The 23,175-nt window shown below is 49.2% G+C and overlaps 1 protein-coding gene across 9 annotated transcripts in view; it reads left to right on the top strand.

The window, feature by feature from the left end:
• Positions 1–23,175, top strand: part of CUX2 (cut like homeobox 2) — a 287,416-nt gene that overhangs the window by 227,831 nt on the left and 36,410 nt on the right. For 8 of the 9 annotated variants that reach the window (XM_070475190.1, XM_070475188.1, XM_070475184.1 and 5 more), the window contains 2 exons: positions 1,179–1,257; positions 20,075–20,209. In XM_070475190.1, coding sequence (XP_070331291.1) covers positions 1,179–1,257; positions 20,075–20,209 — 214 coding nt within the window. The remainder of the gene's footprint in view (positions 1–1,178; positions 1,258–20,074; positions 20,210–23,175) is intronic. The other variant, XM_070475187.1, reaches the window with a different exon arrangement.

Below are 23,175 nucleotides of genomic sequence, written 5' to 3'. Positions count from 1 at the left end.
ACTGGAATGGGTATCCTATCCCTTCTCCAGGGGATCTTCCTGACTCAGGAATCGAATCAGGGTCTCCTGCATTGCAGATGGATTCTTTACCAACTGAGCTATCAGGGAAGCCCACTTGGAGGGGAGAAATTCAGTAACAGACACTCCCCTAGATGGCATCACTGGGATTCGTAGGAAAAGCGCAACCCTGAAAGAGGGCGTTGACAAGTAGACACTCTGATAGATTCATTGTTTAGGAAGTTGGCACCAGAGGGAGAGGCATGTTGGTGTCAGGGAGAATAAAGCTCCATTCCAGTCCAAAGGGGGATGCCCAGCCTGATGTGTCCTCGCGGAGGTAGGGATGCTGGCCTGTGGGTGCCAGGAGCTCAGCCCAGCAACGTGCCGGGGAGCCCCAGTACTGTGCCGAAGGGACCGTCCGCCAAGAGCCAGCATCAGGTTAGCTGCGAGGCCAGAGCTCGAAATTCACAGCCAGAACAGAGGGAGGAGATGATGCTAAGCCCCAGAAACACGTCTTGTGGAGTCTCACTGACAGGACAAAAAGAAAAGGCCCATAAGCAAGAGAACAAGTGCATGAAAGTAGCTCCTCACCACTGGTCATCCAGTCCTTGGTGTGTTTATCAGTCAGGAAACATTTATTGAGCACCTTTGGTATGCTAGGAACTGTTTGACATAACTGTCGCTGAACATTTGTTGAAACTGGTATCTTACTAGAGAGTCAACAATTTCTCTTTAATTAGCAGTGTCAAGAAATATGCCCCAGATGTGTCCCCCTTTCCCTTAAAACATGTGTCATATCTGAATCTCCAACATTGCCTGTTAATAACAGTAAAAATAGTAAGAGCTGTTAATAACCTACTGTGTGCCAGGCCCTGTGCTAAGTACTTATATACAGCTTCATTTGACCCTCATAGCCAGCCTAGCAAGTAGTTTCTGTTATTTACCCCATTTTACAGATGAGGAAACTGAGGATCAGAGTGGACAGTGACTTGCCCAGGGTCACACAGCCAGATGCAGTGGAGCTGGAACTTGAACCCAGGCTTTCTACACCGTACTTGGAACCTTCATTTCCCTTCTTCCTCCCCTCAATCCCATGTTTGCGCATGTGGAGAATGATCACATTTGGTTATAGACTCCGATGCCATGGTCACACGTGATTCTTTCTCTTGTTGTTTCCAAAGGTGGTGGCTCTTAGTAAGAGAAGTCAGGAGGCCGAAGCCGCTTTCCTGAGTGTTTACAAGCAATTAATTGAAGCACCAGGTAAGACTTGCTTGGGCTCCATAATTGAATAAAAAACAAAAAGAGACTGCCATGAGGACTGTTACACAGGGGCCTTCTCTCAGTGGATTCTGGGGACAGGCCAAGACTCCTGGGCAAGGCCAGGCCCCGCCATGGGTAGGAGTTGTGGAGACCGAGGGGGTCTACGCCCATTCTGGTGTGATGTGTCCCTACGCGACTCGTCTGTCTTACCACACTGCCTTCCAACAACAGCCGGGGAGCTTTGGGGACTCCTAGTGAGATCTCCCACCCTGGTCTTCTTGGGGAGCTGAGGGTCTTGCCCACCAGAGCCCCCACCCACTTCCCACAAAGAGCAGAAGGCACCCAGTGCTCCCTGGCAGCCGAGGGCGCTGGAGGAAAGACTGCAGATGTTTCTGCCCAACATGGCATGGCCAACCTCAAAAACCTGATGTTCAGCCAAAACCAAACCCACACAGCACGTACTGTATGACTATTTACATAAAATATGAAGACAGGCAGAAATTAATGGCAGCACTATTCACAGTGGCTGAAGGGAGAAACAACCCAAATGTTCATCTGTGAATGAATAAATAAAATGCGGTTTACTCATCCAGTGGAATATTATTTAACCATCAAAAGGGATGAGTTGCAGACACATGCCACAGTGTGGATGAACCTTAAAAATTTAATGCTGAGTGAATGAAGCCAGATACAAAAGGTCAGGTAGTTTCTGATTTCATTTATATGAAGTATCCAAAATAGGCAAATCTGTAGAGACAGAAATCAGACTGGTGGTCAGCAGTCTGAAGGGAGGAGAGAGTGGGGACTGAATGCTTAAAGGGTGTGAGGTTTCCTTTCAGGGGGATAAAAATGTTCTCAGCCTAGATAGAGGAGGTAGTTGACCAACATCATGAATGTACTAACTGGCACTGCATTGTTCACTTAAATGTGGTAAATTTTGCATCACAGAATTTCACCTAAAAAAAAAGGCACTCATGCTGTGAGAAGTCAAGAGGGTGGTTTTTCTTGGATGGGGTGATAGTTCCTGGAAGGGGCCTTTGGGCGCTAGATATGTTTTTTGATGTGGATGTGGGTTACAGAGATTTGATCAGCTTGAGAACCTTCAACTGTGTCCCTGAATATGTAGATATACTTCTGCAAACAGTTTCCCGTTTTTAAAATGGCCCATCCTCTGCAACTTTTTCATTTATTGACCTGGAAATGGGAACCCAGAATGTAGTGATTTGCTTAATAATGGTGGAGCTGGGAGAAGACCCCACTCTGCTAACTCTCTCCACCCAGACAGCCGCTCTAAGCCATTCCCAGTACTCCACACAGGTGCAGGAATTAGTGAGGTCAGTGGTGGTTGGGGCTGGGGGTTTACAAAGAAGAAAGTGAGATCCCACTCTAGGCTGAGCCATGGAGAAGGCAAAGTCATTTATAGTTGATGTCAAGGTCGTTTGTGAGATCTCTGTGATGGGGATGGGAAGTCTCTCATTGCATCTGTCTTGGGCACCTGGGGTGGTGTAAATAGTGTCCTCCCCAAATGTTTGTCCACTCTGAACCTCGCAGCGTGACCTTATTTGGAAGCAGGGTCTCTGCAGATGTCATTAGTTAAGGATCTTGAGATGAGACAACCTGGACTTAGGGAGGACCCTAAATCTGATGATGGGTCTCCTCCTTATAAGAAGAAAGGGAGTTTTAGGGACACAGACACAGAGGAGAGGGCCATGTGAAGACAGCGCAGAGGTTGGAGTGATGCAATTGCCAGCCAAGGCATGCCTGAGACCACCCGGAGCTGGGAGAGGCCAGGAAGGAGCCTCCACTGGAGCCTTCAGAAGGAGCACAGCCCTGACAGCACCTTGATTTTGGACTTCTGGCTTCCAGAACTGAGAGCGTAAACCTCTGTGGCTTTAAGCCACCTTGGTCAGTGGTGCTTTGTTATGGAGGCCCCAGGAAGCTAATATAGCAACAGTGATGTGACGCTTCCCTCTGAAAGCACATGGACTGGGTGAGGAGGGAAGTCTTCTAGCCTGTTCTGCTTAAAGTGTGGCCCAGGAGCCAGCAGCATTGGCTTCGCCTGGAGCTGGTTACCAATACAGAACCTCTGGCCACTGAAGCCTCTGCATTTTGACAAATTCCCTGGGAGGTCTGGGAACATATCACAGAGAAGCACCGGCCAGGTTTAGAAGTTGCACGGGGTCCACCCTTTGCACATTACGGGCCCCAAGGGAACAGGTCCGACCAGCCTCTGTCACCCTGGCACAGCTGCCTCGCAGTCAGGGAGAGATGGGACGACTCGGCTCTGGGCACTTTCAAAAACGATTTCCAGAACATCTGTTCCATGTCACAACTTGGATACTCGTAAGAGGCTATGCTAGTTTCCCATGGTTCCTGGAACACACTGCCACAAACTGGGAGGCTTAAAACAACAGATTCTTATTCTCAGTCCCGGAGGCCAGAAATCTGAAAACAAGGTGTGTGGGCATGGCTGTGCTCCCTCTGAAGGCTCTAGGGGAGGACCCTTCCTGGCCTTTTCGAGCTTCCGGTCCCTTGGCTTGTGGCCGCATCACTCCAGTCTCGGCCTTTATGTTCACACAGCTTCTTCCCTGTGTGTCTCTATCCCAAATCCCCCTCTCTGTTCTAAGACTGGTCATTAGATTTAGGGGGAAAAGGCAGCCCACTCCAGTACTCTTGCCTGGAAAATTCCATGGACAGAGGAGCCTGGTGGGCTACAGTCCATAGGGTTGCAAAGAGTTGGGCATGACTAAGTGACTAAACACACACAGAGACACACACACAGAGAATCCAGGATGGTCGCACCTTGAGATCCTTAATTACATTTGCAAAAGACCCTTTTTCCAAAAAAGGTCACATTTACAGGTTCCAGGCATTAGGATCTAGACGAGTATTTTGGAGTCACCACTCAGCCCACTGCAGCGGCACCTGTAGACTCACTCTTCCCCAGGGCCGTGCTCCGCCCTGCTTCTGCACCCGTAGGAAGGCAGCATGACCGCGTGGGTTTCCTCAGTCAGGATGCTCGGGTGGCAAGCATGGCCGAAACCAGACAGCCCAGCCCTCCAGGCCCTGTGCCTCCCCCCACAGGGACCTGACCCCCCGTGGCGTGAGGCCAGGGCGGCTGTGTCTGCAGCCCCGGTCATTGTCACCCTTACTGAGAACCACACCAGGCACATGGTGGAGAGTCCAAGAGGCTGTCCCGTTCCTTGCAGCCTTTTAGCTTATGATGTCTCTACCCTTATCAGAACTGTCTAGGAAAAATTTTTGGAAAAATGACACCCTCTTATTTCCCACTCTTTTCTTTGGGTTTCACAGTCTCAGTGGTGAATGATGTTGGAGGATGACCAGTATGGACTCCAAAGATACCTCCCACAAATCCACACTCCAAAGATAACCTCCCACAAACCTACACGCCCAGCTACTCCTGTGTGCCTCGTAGTACCTCTCCCGTAGCACCAGGGGGCAGCATTGAGATGGGCTTGTGTTTCCGTGCTCAGACCCCAGTTCAAGTCCTGCCTGTACCACTTACTGGTTTGCTGTAGACGAACTGACTCACCTCTGAGCTTCTATACATTGGGAGTAATTTATCAGAGCCTGCCTCATACAGTCATTGGGAGGCTTCAATGTGCCCGCACATGGTGGCACCTGCTAAGTGTTAACTGTTGTCATCACCTGTGTGTCCCTCAGACAAGTGAAATTCTCCAAGCCTGGGACTGAATTATACTAAATTTGTGTGCTCTGAATCCAGTACACAGTAACCACCTAGTAATTGTTTCTTGATTGAATTAGAAAAAAGATTCAGACACAGAAAGAGGGAAAAGAGCTATTTAAATGAAAAGGTACTTTTTTCAACTAGTGCTTTCTGTTTGTCACGTGCTTACCTACTCAGATGGCATTTATTGAGTGCCTGCTGTGTGAACAGGGAGCATGACACTGGAAACATGGCCGTGAGTCTCCTGATGCAGACACAGGCCCAGCCCTCAGGGAACTTGCATTCTGGTGGCAGAGGTAAACAGACCATCATGCAAATAACCTGTTGTCACAAATCCAGGAGAGCATTTGGGGTAAGGGGTGGCTTACATCCTCCCCCTTGGAAAAAGAGCATCATTTCTAGGGTTCACGATGGGGCCCTCATCTTTCTGGAAGAATGTCTGTTAACAGACGAGTCCAAAACCGCACTGCCAGTCAGGGACCGTGGGAGCTCCCAGGATTGGCCTGGAACTTCCTGGAAGGTTCTGGTGCCCTCTTGCCCCTCTCCCCAAAGGGTCGTTCCAAGCCTGGTGCTGACTCCACGTGTCTGCCTTCCCAGCTCTAGAAATGGAGGGGCGGTGCGGGGGGAGGCGCATCCCCAGCTGTCACCGAGTTAGAGAGAAGGAGCCTTAACTGATGGGGACATACCGTAGGAACAGCCCCTTCAGGGCTCTAATTCATTTTCAAGACATTTAAGAATAACAAAATGTTTTAATGATTTCTTAGGGGAATTAGGAAGACATATTTTTGTTCTCATTAAATTTTATCCTCAGACACAAGAACCAAATGTCAGATGTGTAGTTGGTGCTCAGAGCTTCCCTGCTCACTGTCCCCGCCACACACACACCGCCCCAACCCCCTCCATAAAAATAACACTCCTGGAAAATTTGCCAGGATGCACACTCTCCTGTTTTTATATTTCTTGACAGGCAAATTATTTGTCGAAATACTTCCTCCTCCACCTCCCCCTTCCCCCCACCAAGCCACACAAGTCCTGATTCAACATTTTTGTTTTGAGTGACTGCTGCCAACACAAATCTTTGGCAGAGAATGCGATACAGCGTGATTGCTCAGCAAGTATTTTGATAAGTGTGCAGCCTGTATGTCTGTAATTACGAAAGAAAACCGTAAATCTTTTGGATATTGTTCACACAGATGTGGCGTGAAGTGAGAAAAAAAGCAGTAAAACGTGTTAAAAGCATAATTAATGTCATTGTTGTGGAGGATGATTTGATTTAAACCTTTCTGACTTCTGTACCGGTGACGGCTGCTTTCTTTATAATGCTCATAGTCACTAGGTACCGACCCAAGCTTCAGAGAGAGCTAACTTACTGAGTGATTAGTTAACAGTGAAAAAAAGGGAAAAAATTTAAATGAAAACAAGGAAAGAGGGAGTAAGAGGGCAGGCAGAGGAACACTGCTGAGGAGATAAGAGAGGTGAGTGCGCCTCCCAATTTTTTTTTTCCCTCTGGCTTTACTTTGGTATGATGCAGACTGATGCAGGAAATGGCAACTCCTGGCAGGCGTTTATCTCTCTGCTTCTTCTTTCAAGAGGCAAGGCTGGACAGCTTAGGTGATGGAGCTTGTAGCATCGGACACGGTGGAGTGGGATTCTCAGCTTGGTGTTTTTGAGCTGTGTGACCTTGGGCAGGGACCTGAACTTCTCTGTGCTCTGGCTTCTGTGTGTTTAGCAGAGGGATAATAGAACCTGCTAATCCATTGCCGTGAGGATCCTATACCTGTGCATGAAAGCATTTGGCAGCGTTCGATAATCAGCAGCCCACTGCAAAGCTGACATCAGGGTCTAAGTGACATGCATGAGTCACATGCATTGGCTGTGGATTTCCATTCAGCTCTGTCAGTTGTCAAGGATGTGGGGGAAAGATTTAGGGAACAGAGTTACTGAATGTGCAGTAGGAAAATACTTTCCAGTGTTTAAGATCTTTAAATTTTTCTCTGCAGTTATAAAAGTTGCACATGCCTACTGTCAAATTTCAAAAATACACGAAATAGAAGGAAGGCAGGGGAAACTGCATACTAGAAAAGCAGTGGTAATGTTTTGTTGTTTTTCTGTCTGATCTTTTCCCCATGTACTTTTTCAAAACGGTCATTCATTCTGCATGTACAATTTTCAGTTCGGATTCCTTTCACTCACTACAAGCATCTGTATTTCCCTGTGTGATTACAAATTCTGAGTAACTTTGGTTCATCTTGTGTAATGGTCTCTTGCATGGCTGTATTATAATTTATTGAACCTCATTCCCAACACTGGGCATTTGGGGTTTTTGGGAATGCATGGCATATTGGTACTGTGCTGTAGTTCTGAGGGTGAGGAAGAAAACTTGTGAAGGAAAATGTATCCACATATTGACCACAAACCCAGGAATAGTCAGAAAGACTTAAGAATTCTCTTTTCTTCTTGTTGATTTATTTTGTACTCCTTCATTTCTTCGTTGCACGAAATATCTTTTCATATGTTATGAACCACTCATATTTATTCTTTTATGAATCACTGGTTTGCTTATACTTAGCCCATTTTTCTAACAGAGAAATCATTTTCTTATTGATTTGTGGACACTGTTTGTGTATTAGGGATATTAACCTTTGTCCTGGTGAACGTGTTTCATAGCTTCTCCCCTAGTTTGCCTTTTGTTTCTTAACTTTGTTCACAACGTCTCTTGTATATGGTACATGGTAGGCGTTCAAAAACTATTTGCAGAAAGCAGGAAATCTTACCAGACCTTTGCTTTATGGCTTCTTGATTTATTGTCATACTTAAAAAAAAAAAAACCTTCTTGCCTGAAGGTTATATAGTTTTTTAAAGTACTCTTGTGATCTGAATTTTTAGAGATTTGAATCTGTGAAGTGTCTGAAGTGCGTGTGGATGAAAGCAGTGAGGGAGGCGAAGAATTCAGGTTGTGTTCGTCCCAAGTGACTAGTTCTACTGCCATCTAGTGGATAAATCCGCCTTTGCAGATAAAGGCAAAATAGGTTTTAATGTAAGAGATCCGTCATTGTCTCTGGCCGCCCTCACCTCCTTCCCTTCCTCCCTGAACATACATCTGCCCAGCTGGTCCTCTAGGGGTCAAGGGAGCACAGACAGATACCATAAAAGATTGTTTAACCCATAAAAAAATTCAAAGTTTTTAATGATGACAGATTTTCCCAAAGATGGTACTTAACTTCAGAATGCATTGCCCCCCGACCCCCGTTTTCTGCCACACCTTTGCCTCTGCCATTTCTTCTGCCAGGAGTGCCCCCCGCCCTGGCCTCCTGTATTACTCTCACTACTCCTGACAGCTGAGGATTGAAAGATAATTAGAGGACAGCATCCAGCATGATGCTGGTACCCAGTGGGTACTCAATGAATGGCTGTGCCCTTTCAGAAGAGATGACAGGAGTTTCAGCTGTGGCTTTTCATCAGCTCATTCTCTTGAGCACCTACTATGTGCTGAGCCCTGTGGGAACTCAAAGCCAAGTCCTACCCTGCCCTCAGAGTCCAGCAGGGACCACGTGACCCCAAGACAGACAGCCAAATCCAGCAGGAAAAGGACTCCAAGGTGGGATGGCCAGGAGGGGAGCTGCAGGGAGAGCAGCCTTTGGATTTGGCTTTAAATGATGAGGTGCCTTTCTTGTGGGTTGGTTTCTTGGGTGCTTCTTCTGTATCAGGCAGTGTGCTCAGCCCCTTACAGAAAGGAGCTCTCTTATCCCGACTGCCCCCATAGAGGTCGGTACTGCCGTCCTGCCCTACTCTGCAACTGAAGTAATGCGGGCTCAGAGAGGTCAAGCCACTTGTCCAAGGTCACACAGCAGACAGATAGTGAACACTGAACCTTGATCCCCAACTCCAAAGACGAATGCAGGATTAATTTTAAAATTGAAGGGGTTAAGGGATTTCCTGGCAGTCCAGTAGTTAAGAGTCCATGCTGCCAATACAGGCAGGAGTTCCATCCCTGGTTGGGGAACTGAGATACCACATGCCGCACGGCCCAGCACCACCCCACCCCACCCCCAAAATTGAAGGAGTTGGGACAAAACCATGAGAGATTTGACATCCAAAGAGAGTGAAAAGCAGCTAATGGTCTCTGCTGCCTGTAGATTGAGAAGTTGTAGGCTGAGAGGGTGGGCCCCTTGCAGAAGTGCAGATGCATTAACTGGAGGAAGATCGTTAACCCTCACCTACAGGTATGCCTGATCTTCCCAGCCCAGGGTTCCAAAGGCTGGTATTATACTTTCATTGGGGGGAAACTGAGTCACAGAGCTCTTAATTTTAAGGGGCAGAGCCATGCCAGGAGGGGCACTCACAGGACTCCAGGCCGCAGCACCCTCTCAGTGAGTGGGGCCACTCCCCATTCTGCCATCTTGTGTCCTGAATCACACCTGACTCCCCCGATCCTCAGTTTTCCCACCTGTGAAATACAGATGCTCTCACCTCATTGTAGGCCCACTGGGTGGATTCAGTGGGGATGGAGGGCACTTAACACGGTGCCTGGCACAGAGGAGTAGCCCTGTGCAATTCATTCTGCAAACACTGAGCTCCCACTCTTTGCCAGGTACTCTCCCCAGCACCAGGGTCAAAATGCTGAACAAAACACTGTCCCTGCCTGCCTGGAACTTTCTGAGCAGCTCGGTCTTTGGAAACTTTATTTTCATTACAATGGACATGAGTTTGAGTCCCAGCTCTGCTCCTTCCTGGCTGGGTAGCCTTTGAGTGGGTATCTCTACCTCTCTGTGCCTCTGTTTTCTCCTCTGGAAATGCACACTTACCTCCTATGGGAGGATTTGGCGAGGGAAGGCGTGTGAATTCCTAAGCTGGGTGTCTAGCACAGAGTGAATGCTCAGGAGACCAGTGGCTGCTATTGCTGTTGTCCATGGTGTTACTGTCACATCACCTGCCAAGAAGGAGGACCCACTGCAGCCCCTCTATCCATGCTCAGGCCTGGAGACCTCGAAGCAGCCGGCACTGTCAGTGGGGGGAGAAAAGGGTGGCGGGACACCCGGCCTCCATTTGCATACAAGGGCTGGGCAACCCATCTGCTGTCAAAAATTAGGATTAAAGGATCAAAGGGAGGCTCACTGCCGCCGTTGGTAGCCTGAGCCTCCCGCCCACACAGGCACCCGGAGCCGGGGCCCAGATGGGGGAAGGCTTCTGTCTCAGAGAGACTTTGGAGGGGCACATGCATACTTCTGCATATATGTGTTTCTAAACAGCCTCTCGGACAGCCTTTGCGGCTCCCGTTTCCTAAAAAAGCTCTCAGTGCCACTTTCCTTCAGATGGACACAGTGGGAGGAATGAGACCGCTTTTCCTAGATTCACCATTCTCCCCCCACAACCCCGTAGACACTTTAAAAAAAAACAAAAAACACCAACAGCATCAGCTAGTGGTAGAAGATGGAATAGAGGGTATTCTGTTCATCTCCTCCTACAGTGGCTTTGGAAAGCCTGGTGTGGGATTAAAACATTATAAATCTACTGGCAGTATTCTCTAGAGGTTTAGATCCAACGTAACCAAAATGAATTAGTCATTTTATTAAGCAGTTTATGCATAAAGAGCAAGCTGATGGCTGTAAGACAAAGGCACGCCGCTTCTCAACGACGCTCCCCCTCCCCGCCTGCCCGTCAGGACCTGCCACCTCGGATGGTTCATATTTGATCTTCCGTGTCTGCCAGCATGCTCAATTAATCCAAAGGATTTGTAGTCAGACCCTTCTGATTTGGGGTCCCCTGTTTGGGGCTTTTTAAATTCAGGTGGAATCTAAAGCCATTTGATTCTTGCTGCCACTGCCCTTGTCTATATATCGACATGATATGTTGCAGGAGTGAAGTGGGGGAAATAAAGTCCCGCTCACGGCTCTGGGCAGCCTCGTGTCTCTGCTGAAAGGTTTCCAGTGAAGTGCTGAGCCCGGCAGCAACCTGGGAACCCAGCCTCCAGACGAGGTGCTGTGGGGATGTTCTGTCACTTCTCCTGACATGAAGATATGAGATGTGCCAGTCCCTGGGTGGAGGGGGCACAGGTCGCTTTGGAGACCAGGGGTCAGCAGGGCCCAGCGCTTCCCCAAGCAGAGTCACCCGACGTGGGGAGCAGTCACGGTGTGCCTGGCACAACATAAACTGTGAACACATTGCGTACCAGGTATCACCTTTCCACTTCCTTCTAGATAAAGTCACAGTCAGGTGCAAAAGCACCTTAAATGCCTACAGAACCTGTGACTCTTTCCTTTTAACCATGGAAGAGCCAGCTTCAAGCTCCAGGCCTTGAGCAGGCAATGGGGGTGAAACTAGAATGAACAGCATCCTTGGTTTTTCCTTTGTTTTTATTTTTATGGGTGAAAGCGCCTTGTTTATAATACAGAATTCACTTATCTATTTACAATAGTGAGATACATCTTCCTTTAAAATACATTTAAGTTAAAAACATTGAATCACATAAGGACAGGTGGATGCAGCTGAAGTCATGACGTGAGGACACCAGCATCTGGCTCTTGAGCCACACGGGGTTCAAATCCAGCTCCACCTTTTTCAACAAGTGGCTTCCGTCTGCTGGGCTGCGGTTTTCTCATCTTGGAAGTAGGGATGATAGCGATGTCTCTTGTGGTTGTTTTGATGATTAAATGAGATATAAATACATGCAAAGTACCTGGCATTTGTCAGGGCACATTGAGGGAGGGTGAAGAAATGTCAGTTCCCTGGAGCTTTTGGCTCAAGATGCTGGGTGATCATCTCATCTATTCTTTACCCCAGCTTCCTGGATTTGGGTGCCCCATCTGCTCCAGAATGAATGGTTGCTAGAATTGCGGGGACAAAGGCCAGAAACTAGCCTGCTCTGAACCCAGTCACCACCCACCAGCACCCAGAACAGCCTAGAACACCCAGAACACCCAGAACAGGGTGGAGAAGCGAAGCTGGTACCGAGAATTGCCCAGGCATCGCCAGCCTCTCCGAGCCCCACATCTTCATCTGTAAAATGGGTCCATTCCTGTGAGGATGAGGCTAAGTTGTGTTAGTGGGACAGTAACTCGGGAGGATTGGTCAGGATGGTCTGCCACCCTTTCTTGGTCTGATGCGGGCTGTTTCTCCTGGTGTTTCTCTCTCAGCCTCCTGCTGGCTTCCTCATTCCCCTCAGGGCTCTGCTCAGCTGTCACCACCTTCACAAAGCCTTCCCTGACCTGCTACCTCAATTAACATCCTCCCTCCTGGGCCGGGGTGGAGGTGGGGGTGGGAGTGGGGTGCGCACATCCCAGGCCAAGCTCTCCCCTGCCCCCGCTTTGTTTTCCTTCTCACCCCCCTTAGAGCCTTTGATTTACCTGATCTGCCTGTTCTTTGTCTCTCCTGTCTAGACTGTCAGCCCCAGGAAGGCAGGAATTTCCTCTTACTGCTGTCTTCAGGGCTCAGAAACTTCCCTGGCACTAAGTAGATGCTCAGGAAATATCTGGCAACTGAAGAAATGGTATCTGATACATAGTAGGTGCTCAGTAAAAACAAACTGATGAGTAAATGGCTGAATTAGGGACTGTATTAGTTTTCTCCTGCTGCTGTAACAAATGACCTCGATTTAGATGCTTAAAACTAGTCACATTTATTGAGCACCTACTGTGCGAAAGGCCCAAGAAGAAAGGAGGTGGTGAGGAGTGAAAACTGAATGCCCCCAGGCCCCTGTGACTATCAGGTTCTCTGAGAAACCTCTTCCCAACATTTTTAAGATTTGCTGTCATTTCTCTCTCTTTCACTTTGTAAGCACAGCCAGTGACTTACGGCTGGTGCATCAGCTCATACCAGTTGGACCAACTAAACAGGAAGCCCTTGGATGTGCCATCCCCCTAGCTGAGCATTTCACCCGTGAGGAACTTGGCAGAATCTCCTAGTCATCCGAATGCTAGGAATTTTTTTTTTTCCTTCCCTAACTCAGTCCCCAGCAATGTAGCTCAGGCATCCGTGGATGTCCTCCCAGATAGGCGTGTTGGGAAGAAATGAGTTTACCCACACACTGTAAAGTCTAGTAATTCTGTGGAGAGGAAACCAAGAGTGGAGTGAGCCTGGGGGGAGAGGTGATCACCAATGCTGTGCAGTTTCCAGAGCAGGGACCACACTCAACCCACAGCCCAGTTTCTCAGCAATGGGAGAGGACGCATATGCAGGAGAATCAGAGGTCAGCACTCTTACATCCTCTTATGAAGCGGCTTGTCTTCCTGGACGGCTGGTGAAATGGGTGCACCAGGAGGGGAGTAGGTTAGACTTGAGTAAGGACTTCCTTCCGAGGAAACTTGGAGTCTGGCAACGCCTTAGTCCTGCTCTCTTGCAGTTGGTATCCAGCAGCCAGTTACCATGTGTTATGGATTGAATTGTGTGCCCCTAAAAGGTACACTGAAGCCCTAACCCCTGGTGCCTGTGCGTGTGACCTTATTTGGGACTAGAGACCTTGCAGATGTGATCATGATGAGGGACGGTCCTTAGGGTGAGACCCTAATCCAGTGGGCACGCGTGTGTGCTCAGTCGCTTCAGTCGTGTCTGATGCTTTGCAACCCTATGGACTGTAGCCCGCCAGGCTCCTCTCTTCCAGTCAAACTGGTGTCCTTATAGAACGAGGAGAGAGACAGAGAGGAGGGCCGTGTGATGACAGGCAGAGACTGAAGTGACGCTACTACAGACCGAGAAACGCCCCGGATTGCCAGCAACACCAGAAGCTAGGAGACAGCGTGGAGCAGATCAGGAAAGCGTGGCTCTGCCAACCTCTTGATTTTGGACTTCGGGCCTCCAGCGCACACGTAGTGCCTTCATTTTCTGGGGCTACCCATAAACTGGATGGTTTAAAGCGATGGAAATTTATTCTCTCAGTTTTGGAGCCCAGAAGCCCCAAATCAAGATGTTGGCAGGGTTGGTTCCTTTTGAAGGCACGCCGGGAGAATAGGCTGCAGTCCTCTCTCCTGGCTCCTGTGGTGGTCAGCCAGCCTGGGCGCCCCTTGACCCATAGACACGTCATTTCGGTCTCCGCCTCTGTCTTCACAGGGCCTTCCCCATGCGTCACCTCTGTGTCCTCTCTTGTAGTAAAGACACCAGTCATTGGATTAGTTGGCCCTAATCCAGTTGACCTCATCTTAACTTGATTTCATCTGCAAAGACCCTATTTCTTTCTTTTTTTTTTTTAATTTGGCTGCACCAGGTCTCAGCTGAAGCACATGGGATCTTCAATCTTCCTTGCGGCATGCGAACTTTTAGTTGCAGCATGTAGGACCTAGTTCCCTGATCAGAGATCTAACCTGGGTACCCGCCACACACACACTCTAGGAGCACAAAGTCTCAGCCCCTGGACCCACCAGAGAAGTCCAGACCTGGTTTCTAAATAAGTCACACTTGCAAGTTCTGAATGGACATGAATTTGGGGGAATGCTGTTCAGCCTGGAACAGCACACCGCGTCAGTTCTTCCTGTCTCCTCTTGCGTCTGAGCACTTCACCCCTCCTGTCCTGCCACCATCCTGATCCCGATCTCGCTGCCTGGACTATTGCAGTAGTCTGTCTGGCTCCCTCTACAGCCCATTTTTCACACAGCAACTTGGATGAGCCTTTCAAGAAGGCAAATTAGAACTTGTCACTTCCATCCCCATCCATATTATCTGACTGGAATTTAAGCTACACAGAGACAAGGCCATTACTGTGCCCCCTCAGAGAGATGCTCAACTTGCTGAGTGAAGCAGGTGCATGGACTCATAGGTCCCCCCTAAGTGAGCCGTGCCCACTTCAGACTCACCACTGTGGCATAAACCAGTACCTCAGGTGGGGTCCACACCCACAGACTCTGGACTCTAGCTGCAGCCTCACGGGGGAGGCACTGTGACTATCCCCATTTTACAGACCAGGAAACTGAGGTCTCTGAGAAGTGAAAGAGTAATCACTTGTTGGGTTGGGTCCTCTGGAAGCATACAGATGCCAAGATGGCATTAGATGTGCAAGAGGTTTTGGGGGGAAGATGCCTGGGAAGGATGAAGGAGAGGGAGAGGAGAAGGCCAGGAGAGTCTTCACGTGGCGATGCTGGTCTGACGCCTGGGAAGGGAGGGCAGAGAAAGGAGGGTTGGTGGGAGGAATCTCACACCGCAGTGCGGATCTCAAAACAGTCTATAGCCAAGCTAACGGGAGCCCCAAAGCAGGATACACCAATCTGCTCAGGCTGCTGTAAGAAAACACCACAAACCAGGTGACTTAAACAAGGTTTTTATTACTCAATGTTCTAGAGGCTGCAAGTCTTAAGATCAAGGTGCCAGCAGGGCTGGTTTCTGGTGAGAGCTCTTTTCCTGGCTTGCAGATGCCTTCTGCATCAGAGCAGGCTGATGCTTGGCTCTGATCCCACACTGCCACAAGGCATAAGAATTAGGGCAACACTCACTTAGAGCCTGTTAGGGGTCAGGCACTGTCCCAGAAGCTCCGCGCGCTCATGCATCCCTGCACCGCCCTCTGCGGTAGATCCCGTTGTTATTCCCATTATACTGACAGCGAAACTGAGGCTCAGCGGACCTATGTGACTTTCCCTGAGGCTGTCACAGCCAGGATTTGACCGCCAGCCTCCCAGCCTGCCCCCCTCCCTCTTTTATCTGTGAGAGGCTGTGGGAATTCGGAGGATTCACAACATCCAAACCTCGAGTGTCAAGTTCAGCTGGGAAGCCGTTTATTAATCACCCTCCCTTAGCATCCCAGCTCCATGGAATAGGCCCAGGGCCAAAAGCACTCACTTGGCAGGACCTTGCCTATCTGGTGACATCCGGTGCTGACTGAGCGTGTGCCTGGGGTCGGCTCATCAGACAAACTTGAAGGTGGAGCTCAGAGAACTCGGATGCTTTGTCCAGGTCACCCAGCCAGCCGGCGGCAAGGCCAGGAACAGAGCCCCCAGTGTCGTGCTTCTGGCCTGATGATCCGCCAGGCCGTACCTCGGGGCAGCTTGGTCCACTGCCGAGAGTCATCAGGCTCTCTGGTTCAGACTCCACCCCTGCCACTTCTGAGCTAACGTTCTTGGGCACATAGAATCTCCTCTCCGGGCCTTCATTTCCTTGTCTTAAAAAATGGAAGTAGCAGCAGCTACCTTTATCGGGCCTCACCTTGGGGAAGTGACTTCCACACGCCCACCCCCCCGGCCCCCCGCCATGCCTCTGTTTCCCCATCTGTGGACTAGGAACACAAGAGCCCCACCTAACAGTGTTGTGGTGAAGATGGAATGAATTCTAATCCATGTAAAGTGGTCTGGCTGTTAGGATTCATCCACTGCCTGACTTTGGCCATCATCTGAACCTCCCCTCACTTTCTCTCTCCAACGGGGGATCCGGGAGGAAGCACAGTGTGGGGAGAAGAGGCCCAAAGGCCCATCTTGGCCCTAGCACACCCTCACTTTCAGACTTCAGGGAAGTCACGGGACTCTACTTTTCCCCACTCTGCTCTGGGGTCAGGGGGCGGGGGGGAGTTGGACAATGGACAGATCGTCCCTCCTTGGGTGACCTTCTAAGCTGGAGCCATTCAGTCCCTGAGTGGAGTTCAAAGCAGGACTGTTGGACCGAGTGTCCCAGACGCTGACGTATATGAGGCTTCACCGTGTCCTGAGTCTCCATGGCGTTTTGCCATGGATCGCCACTGCTAGAACACTGTGGGGTCAGGTGTGCTGCCCTCTCAGGGTAATAACAGCAGCTAGCTCTGTGTCTGGCCCTCCTCTCCACCCAGCACTGTGCAAATCTCATCCTCTCATCCAGTCCTTGCAGTCCCATCTTACAGATCAGAAAATAGAGGCTTAGAGAGGTTACCCAGCAGTCCAAAGGTCACATGGCCAGTTTGGAGCTGGAGCTGACACCAGCAGTCCTTAAATCACGCTGCCTCTCTCAATAATCATTTTCAGTCTTCCCAATAGTAACTTCTGAGAAGCAGAAACTGTTTCATTTTCCCACTTTTTAGTGGGAAAACTGAGGCTCACGACCAGCGCTGGACTTCAGGTTCTGAGAGTGTCATCACTATGTTCTACCCTGTATTCTTGCCCGGAGAATCCCATGGACAGAGGAACCTGGCTGGCTACAGTCCATGGGGTCACAAAGAGTCAGACACAACTGAGCGATTAACTTTCACTTCACTTTTTTTTCTACCCTGTATGGGCAAATGAAGGCAAAGAGCAGAGCCCGGGAACCCGCTGACCCCGTAGAGTGTCACTGCCCGCCCCCCACTCCTCTAGCCTCTCCAGAGGTCACTTGAGGTTAGCTTCCCCTGAACAGAGAGTATCGGGCAACAAAGAATGACCACAGGGCCTCCGAGCAGAACAGACCTCCATTTCTGATCCCTGGGAATGAGGTAAATGACATCCCTTCTCACCCGAGCGGTGTCTTTTGGCTTGGACAGGCTCCTGGCCAGCCAGCCCCTGAGCCATGAGCTGGATCTGTTCCACCTCCTGGAACCAGAGCGAGCCCTCCATGCCCGCTCCCGAGCTGCGGCCTCCGTGTTTATCTAACCTCCCTGACCCTGGCAAGCGCTTGTCGCCTGTTTCTTCTTTTCTCAAAAACCAGGACACAATAGGAAGCGTTTCCTTGAACTTATTAAAAAATCCAGACTTGTAAATTAATTTGTCCGTGTTGTACAAAGGCAGTGCAGATGGACTCATTAGCATGCACACAACAAATAATTATAGATGAATTTTTAGCTGGCCTGCCTAATGCGCTTGCTGGGTTAATTATGTCAATGTATAATTACATCAGCCCGGGGAGACATAATGGCATACCCCGCTGAGCAGGCCCTGCCTAATGACGGGGCGTGGGGGGAGTGCTGACAGAGGAAAGACGCAGCGGCGTTCCCGTGCACCTGCTTACCTCGACACAAACGCCCATTGTCCGAGCCTCCCACCACCTCAACAGACAGGCGGGAGGAGAGGGAGAAAATGCAGCGGTGGCCTTGTTCCAGCCAGACCTGAAGACCCCCAAGTATAGGCTCTACCCTGTTTCTTCCATCAGCAGATATTTATTGGGTTGGACTGTGGGTCAGGCGTCATTCACCCACAAGGGGTCCAGTGGAGCAAAAGGAGATGCGGTCCCAGCCCTGCCTCGTGTGGAGTTTGCAGTCCAGCGGGTATTCTCTAGGTGCACTTGTAAATCATTGAAAATTGGAAGTACAGCCACTGCTTTGAAAGAAAGGTGCAGACAGCTGGGAGAGCGCATACCGAAAAACCAGCTAGCTGGTCAGGGAAGGCTTCCTGGAAGAACTGGCATTTGAATTGCTAAGACGAGTACACATCAACTAGCTGAAAGGGACAGAGGAGGGCAGGGTGTTCCTGGCAGAAGCCTCCTGGCTGTACAAAGCCTCTGGGATGGGAAGGTGCATTTGAGGGACTCAGAGAAGAAGGTCAGTATGTTGGCACTCAGAAGGGCAGGGAAAATAGCAAGAGCGTCCATGTGTTCTGAGCTGACCAAGGGCCATGCACCATTTGAGGACTTTGCATGAACCTTCATCACAGGCTCATGAGGTTGGTACTTCTGTGGTGAGGCACAGAGAGGCCGCACCACTTGCCAAGGTCACACAGCAATCCTGAAAAGCAAGTATGGATTCGATTTGGACCAGGGATGTCTGACTCCAGGGTCCGCACCAGCAGAGAGTAGTGGCCAAGCAGATGCTCATGGGAGATCTCAGAGGAGGAACCAGAAAGAGAGGGGGCTCTTGGGTGTTAGAAAAAATTGTGGAACAGACCAGCCCCCTTGGCCTGAAGCTAGGAGGCCCTAGCTTTCTTGGGGCCCCATGAACACCCACCTACACATGGCTGTTGTTGTTTAGTCAGTAAGCTGTGTCCGACCCTTTTGTGACCCCATGGTCTCTAGCGTGCCAGGCTCCACTGTCCATGGGATTTTCCAGGCAAGAATACTGGAGTGGGTTGCCACTTCCTTCTCCAGGGGATTTTCTCAACCCAGGGATTAAACCCATGTCTCCTGCCTTAGCAGTCATGTTCTTTACCACTGAGCCACCAGGGAAGCCTCTTCCTACACGTGGCTACCGGGGTTGAAATATCCAGAACACTGGGACGGGAAGTCTTTGTGGCATTAGAGAAAGAGACCCAGACTTGAGTCTCTCCTCCACTCTTCAGCAAATCGCCTGGCTTCTCTGAACCTTAGTTTCCTCATCTGTGAAAACAAGTTAGATCTAAGCCAGCCTCCAGAGGATGCTGGGTGCATCATGGGAATCAGTTCCCAGGGACTGACTTTGTAACCTGGAAGATGCTCCACCAACCACCTGCCCCAAGTGGAGAGCTGCTGGAAGAAGAGTTGGTTGGATTCTAGATCTGAAGGAAGAGGAAGTGCTTGCTCGCTGACAGCAATTGGGACAGAATTCCGGGTGGAAAGACCTGCAGTCCTCAATATTTTTGCTGTTGGGACATTTGAAGACATCTTATATCCAAGTTTATATTTGGTTCCCAGAAAAAAAAAAAATCATTTAATCAACCATAAGTGTTCACAAAAGATGATGTGTTGGCCCAGATCTGTTGAAAAGCACCGCAAGGATTATATGTGCAAGGATGTTATTAGGGAACCTTGGGTGAAGGAAAATAGGGAGAGAGTGAGGAGAAGTGGGGAAGTGAGTGAAAGCCTAAGGAAGGAAGTCCTGGGTGAAGTCATGGGCCAGTCCTCAGAGCAGTTCCATATCCCCCAGGCAGGTCTGCCCCCATCCCCACCGCCTTGTCTGGGAAGTTCCCTGAGAAGGGAGCACTTGGACTGATGAATTTCAGAGCATGCCTGCTGGGGTCCTTGCTAAGTGACACTCCCTCTGGTTGGAGGTGTGCAAGACGCCATCTCATGGCCACCACAGATGGCATCTAGAATCAACAGAATGCAGTTATTATAACAATTATTGTTATTATTCCCAGCTGGGCAGGACATCCACACCCATGGGAACAGCACAGGTTCTTCAGAGCAGGTGCCTGGAGAAACTCTGCTCCCTCGTAAAGCAGAAAGTCCACAATGCTCCCATAAGCCAGCAGAGAGATTTCAGATGGCGCCAATGGATGGTTCCTCCCACATAAGTTCCCTGACCCACAGAGCTTCCCCTACCACTGTCCTCCTTTCTCTGTGCAGACCCTGTGCCTGTGTTTGAGGTGGCACGCAGCCCAGACGACAGACTGCAGCCCCCCAGCTTCGACCCCAGTGGGCCCCCGCGGCGAGAGCTCCACGCTGCGTGGAAGAGACACCCTGAGCTCGTCGGCACCAAAGGTACACAGATAAGGCTCTCACAGAATGTCCATAATAAGCAAATGGGCTGTGAATCTTTGGCAGCCAAACTCTGCCACCCCTGTGGGGGGAAGAGGGGCAGGAAACTCAACTTTTATCATTTTAGAAGTGGGACGGGTTAAGGTACACTTTTGATGAAACAGGCCGACCCCAAATTTCAGAGGCTTAATGCATTTGAAGGGAGGAGAACTTTCAGGGGATGGTCCACAGTCATTTAGGGACCCAGGCGGTGGTCGTCAACACTCAACATCCACAGTCACAGTGCATGTGTGACGTCTGGTCAAGAGGCAGAGAAATAATGTGGAGGATCACACTGAGCTTTGTAGGGTCCAGTCCTGAGAGTGGCCAGCATCGCCTTGGCCACATCCCATTGGCCAAAACTCAGTCACGTGGCCACACTCTGCTGCAAAGGAGGCTGGGAAATGTAGTCTGTGCGCAGGAGGAGAGGGGAAACAGGGTGTAGGAACACAACACTGTCTCAGCTCCGAATGAGACAAGTATTATAGTCTTTAGGTGTACATATGTTGTGATAAAATGTTTAAAAGCAAGAGAACGATGAACAAAATTTCAGCATGTGATAACCTCTGGGAGGTAATGTGTAAGGTATGAAGTCACCATAGGGAGAGCAAATAACAGGTGAAAGCGTTCGTAACCATCCCAGTCTTGGATGTTCATTGACCTGCATGCCAGGCTCTGTGGTAGGCACTAGGGACCCAGCCAGGAATAAAACAGAAAAAAATCTCTGCCCTCATCATGTTGACCTTCTAGAGGGAGACACATATTGTCAACAAATAAATTAGTAAAATATATAAAGTATGTCAGTTGGTGAAAAGTCTTTGGGAAAAAAATTAAGCAGAGAATTGGGGAAGAGTCGGGTTAAAGGCTTCTTGTCTAAGGAATGAATGAATAGGGTTTACCTCAGGTCTGTAAGTTTTTTCTGAAAAGGGCTAGAAAGTAATCATCTTTGATGTTGCAGGTCATGCAGTTTATCACAACTACTTAACGCTGGGTGAAAGCAGCCATGGATAATATGTGAATTATCATATTAATTTGGGGGTATGGCTTTATTCTAGTAAAACTTTATTGACAAAACAGGTAACGAGCCAGATTTGGCATGTAGTGAAGACAAAATGGGCTGAGGCCTGTCAAACGGAAGCATGACACAAAGTCACTTTTCAGGAAACAACCACTTTCACACTCCCCCATTTCTCAACATCCTTTCTTCTCCCCCTCCCCCACATTGCATAGTGAGCACCTGCTGTAAGCCTGGCCCTAAGCAGGGTCTTCTGGGGAATACTTAACAGTGACTAAAATAACAGCATTTTGCCAGCTCTGATCCTGCACCTGGAATACACTTCCAACTACCCAGACAAGCCCAGGCAGTTCTTCAGCTCCTGCTCATATGTATGCCTCTATGAAGCCTCTGAGGTTCCCCAGCAAAGCTGTCACCGCTTCCTCTGAGGTTTGAACTTCCTTCTCTAAGAATAATATTAATAGTAATTGTGGAAATTGCCTCATGAGAGCATTTGCTCTGTGCGGTGTGCTTTTCACACAGCAGCTCACTGTCTCCTGGTATCAATCTTCTGAGGTGTCACTGGCCCCACTTTACAGATGGGGAAACTTGAGTCACAGAAGCAGCAGGTAGCCAAGTAGGGAATCAGAACAAAAATTTCTGACCTTGGCCCTGGGCTGTGTTTCTTCTTGAGGACCCTTATTATATGCATCATGATGGTCAAACCTTGCTTTTCTGTTCACTGCTGTGGCCTCAGCATCTGAAACATTCCCAGACCATGTGTGCACACGTGTTACGTGTGTCTTATAAGCTGACCGCTCTGTCAGCCTCTCAGAGGACTCACTCTACAAACCGCCCAGGCCTACACTCACCCTCCTGTGCCAGGCTCACAGTAGAAACCTTATAACCAGGACAGAATTTAACTTTAGAATCACATGGACCCGTGGTTGGGAGACCAAATTTTGGAACTCTTGAGCCGCTCACCCTGGATAGCTGGCCCCTGGGCATCTCCCTCTCTGTGAACTTAGCGCCAAAGGCACACACTGGTCTCCAAATGAGCCCCCATGGGCGTTCGCAAAGATGGACCTGCAGGTGAGGGGTAATGACTGAACATCTGAGTGTGTGCCATCAGTCATGGGGAAGGGAAAACAGCATGGCAGGTCCTCAGTAGGTTAAATCTGGAGTGACCCTGTGACCCCACCATTCCACTCCTAGGGATATACCCTAAAAAAACTGAAAACAAGTGCTCAGGCAAAACTTGTACACAAGTGTTTATAGCAGCACTGTTCACAGTAGCTAAATGATAGAAATAATCTAAATGCCCATCAGTGGATGAATGGGAAAAAAACAAAATATGATATATCCATAAAATGGAATATTATCCAGCCATAAAAAAGGAATGAAGCACTGACACATGGTCCAACTTGAATGAACCTCGAAGATATGTTAAGTGAAAGAATCAAGTCACAAAAGGACATATGTTATGATTCCAGCGATGGGAGATATCCAAAATACACAAATCCATAGCAACAGAAAGCAGAACAATTGTCAGCCAGGGAAGGGAGTGGGGAGTGTCTGCTTAATGGGGACAAATTTCATTTTGGGGTGATGACAGTGTCCCGGAATTACTAATAATGATTGCACAGTATTTTGACTATACTATGTATCACTAAATTGTGTATTTTTAAATTGTTAAAATGGTGAATTTTATGTGCATTTTACCATGATTTTTTTTAATCATATAGAAGGCCAAGGAGGCAGGGACAGGTCTGAGAGGGCAAAGGAACCTCTGGGTGTGCCGCCCAGGGCCCACACGATGGGAGTCTGACTCTCTTATGCAGGTGTTCGCCAAGGCTGCAACTCAGCCAGTCATGGTGACAGCAGGTCTGACAGCTGCGCTGTCTCCAGTGCTGAGTTTGGGAAATTGATTCTCCTC

The sequence above is a fragment of the Odocoileus virginianus genome, chromosome 12, assembly GCF_023699985.2.
Source record: "Odocoileus virginianus isolate 20LAN1187 ecotype Illinois chromosome 12, Ovbor_1.2, whole genome shotgun sequence".
Classification (NCBI taxonomy): domain Eukaryota; kingdom Metazoa; phylum Chordata; class Mammalia; order Artiodactyla; family Cervidae; genus Odocoileus; species Odocoileus virginianus.
This window is presented reverse-complemented; position numbering and strand designations above follow the sequence as displayed.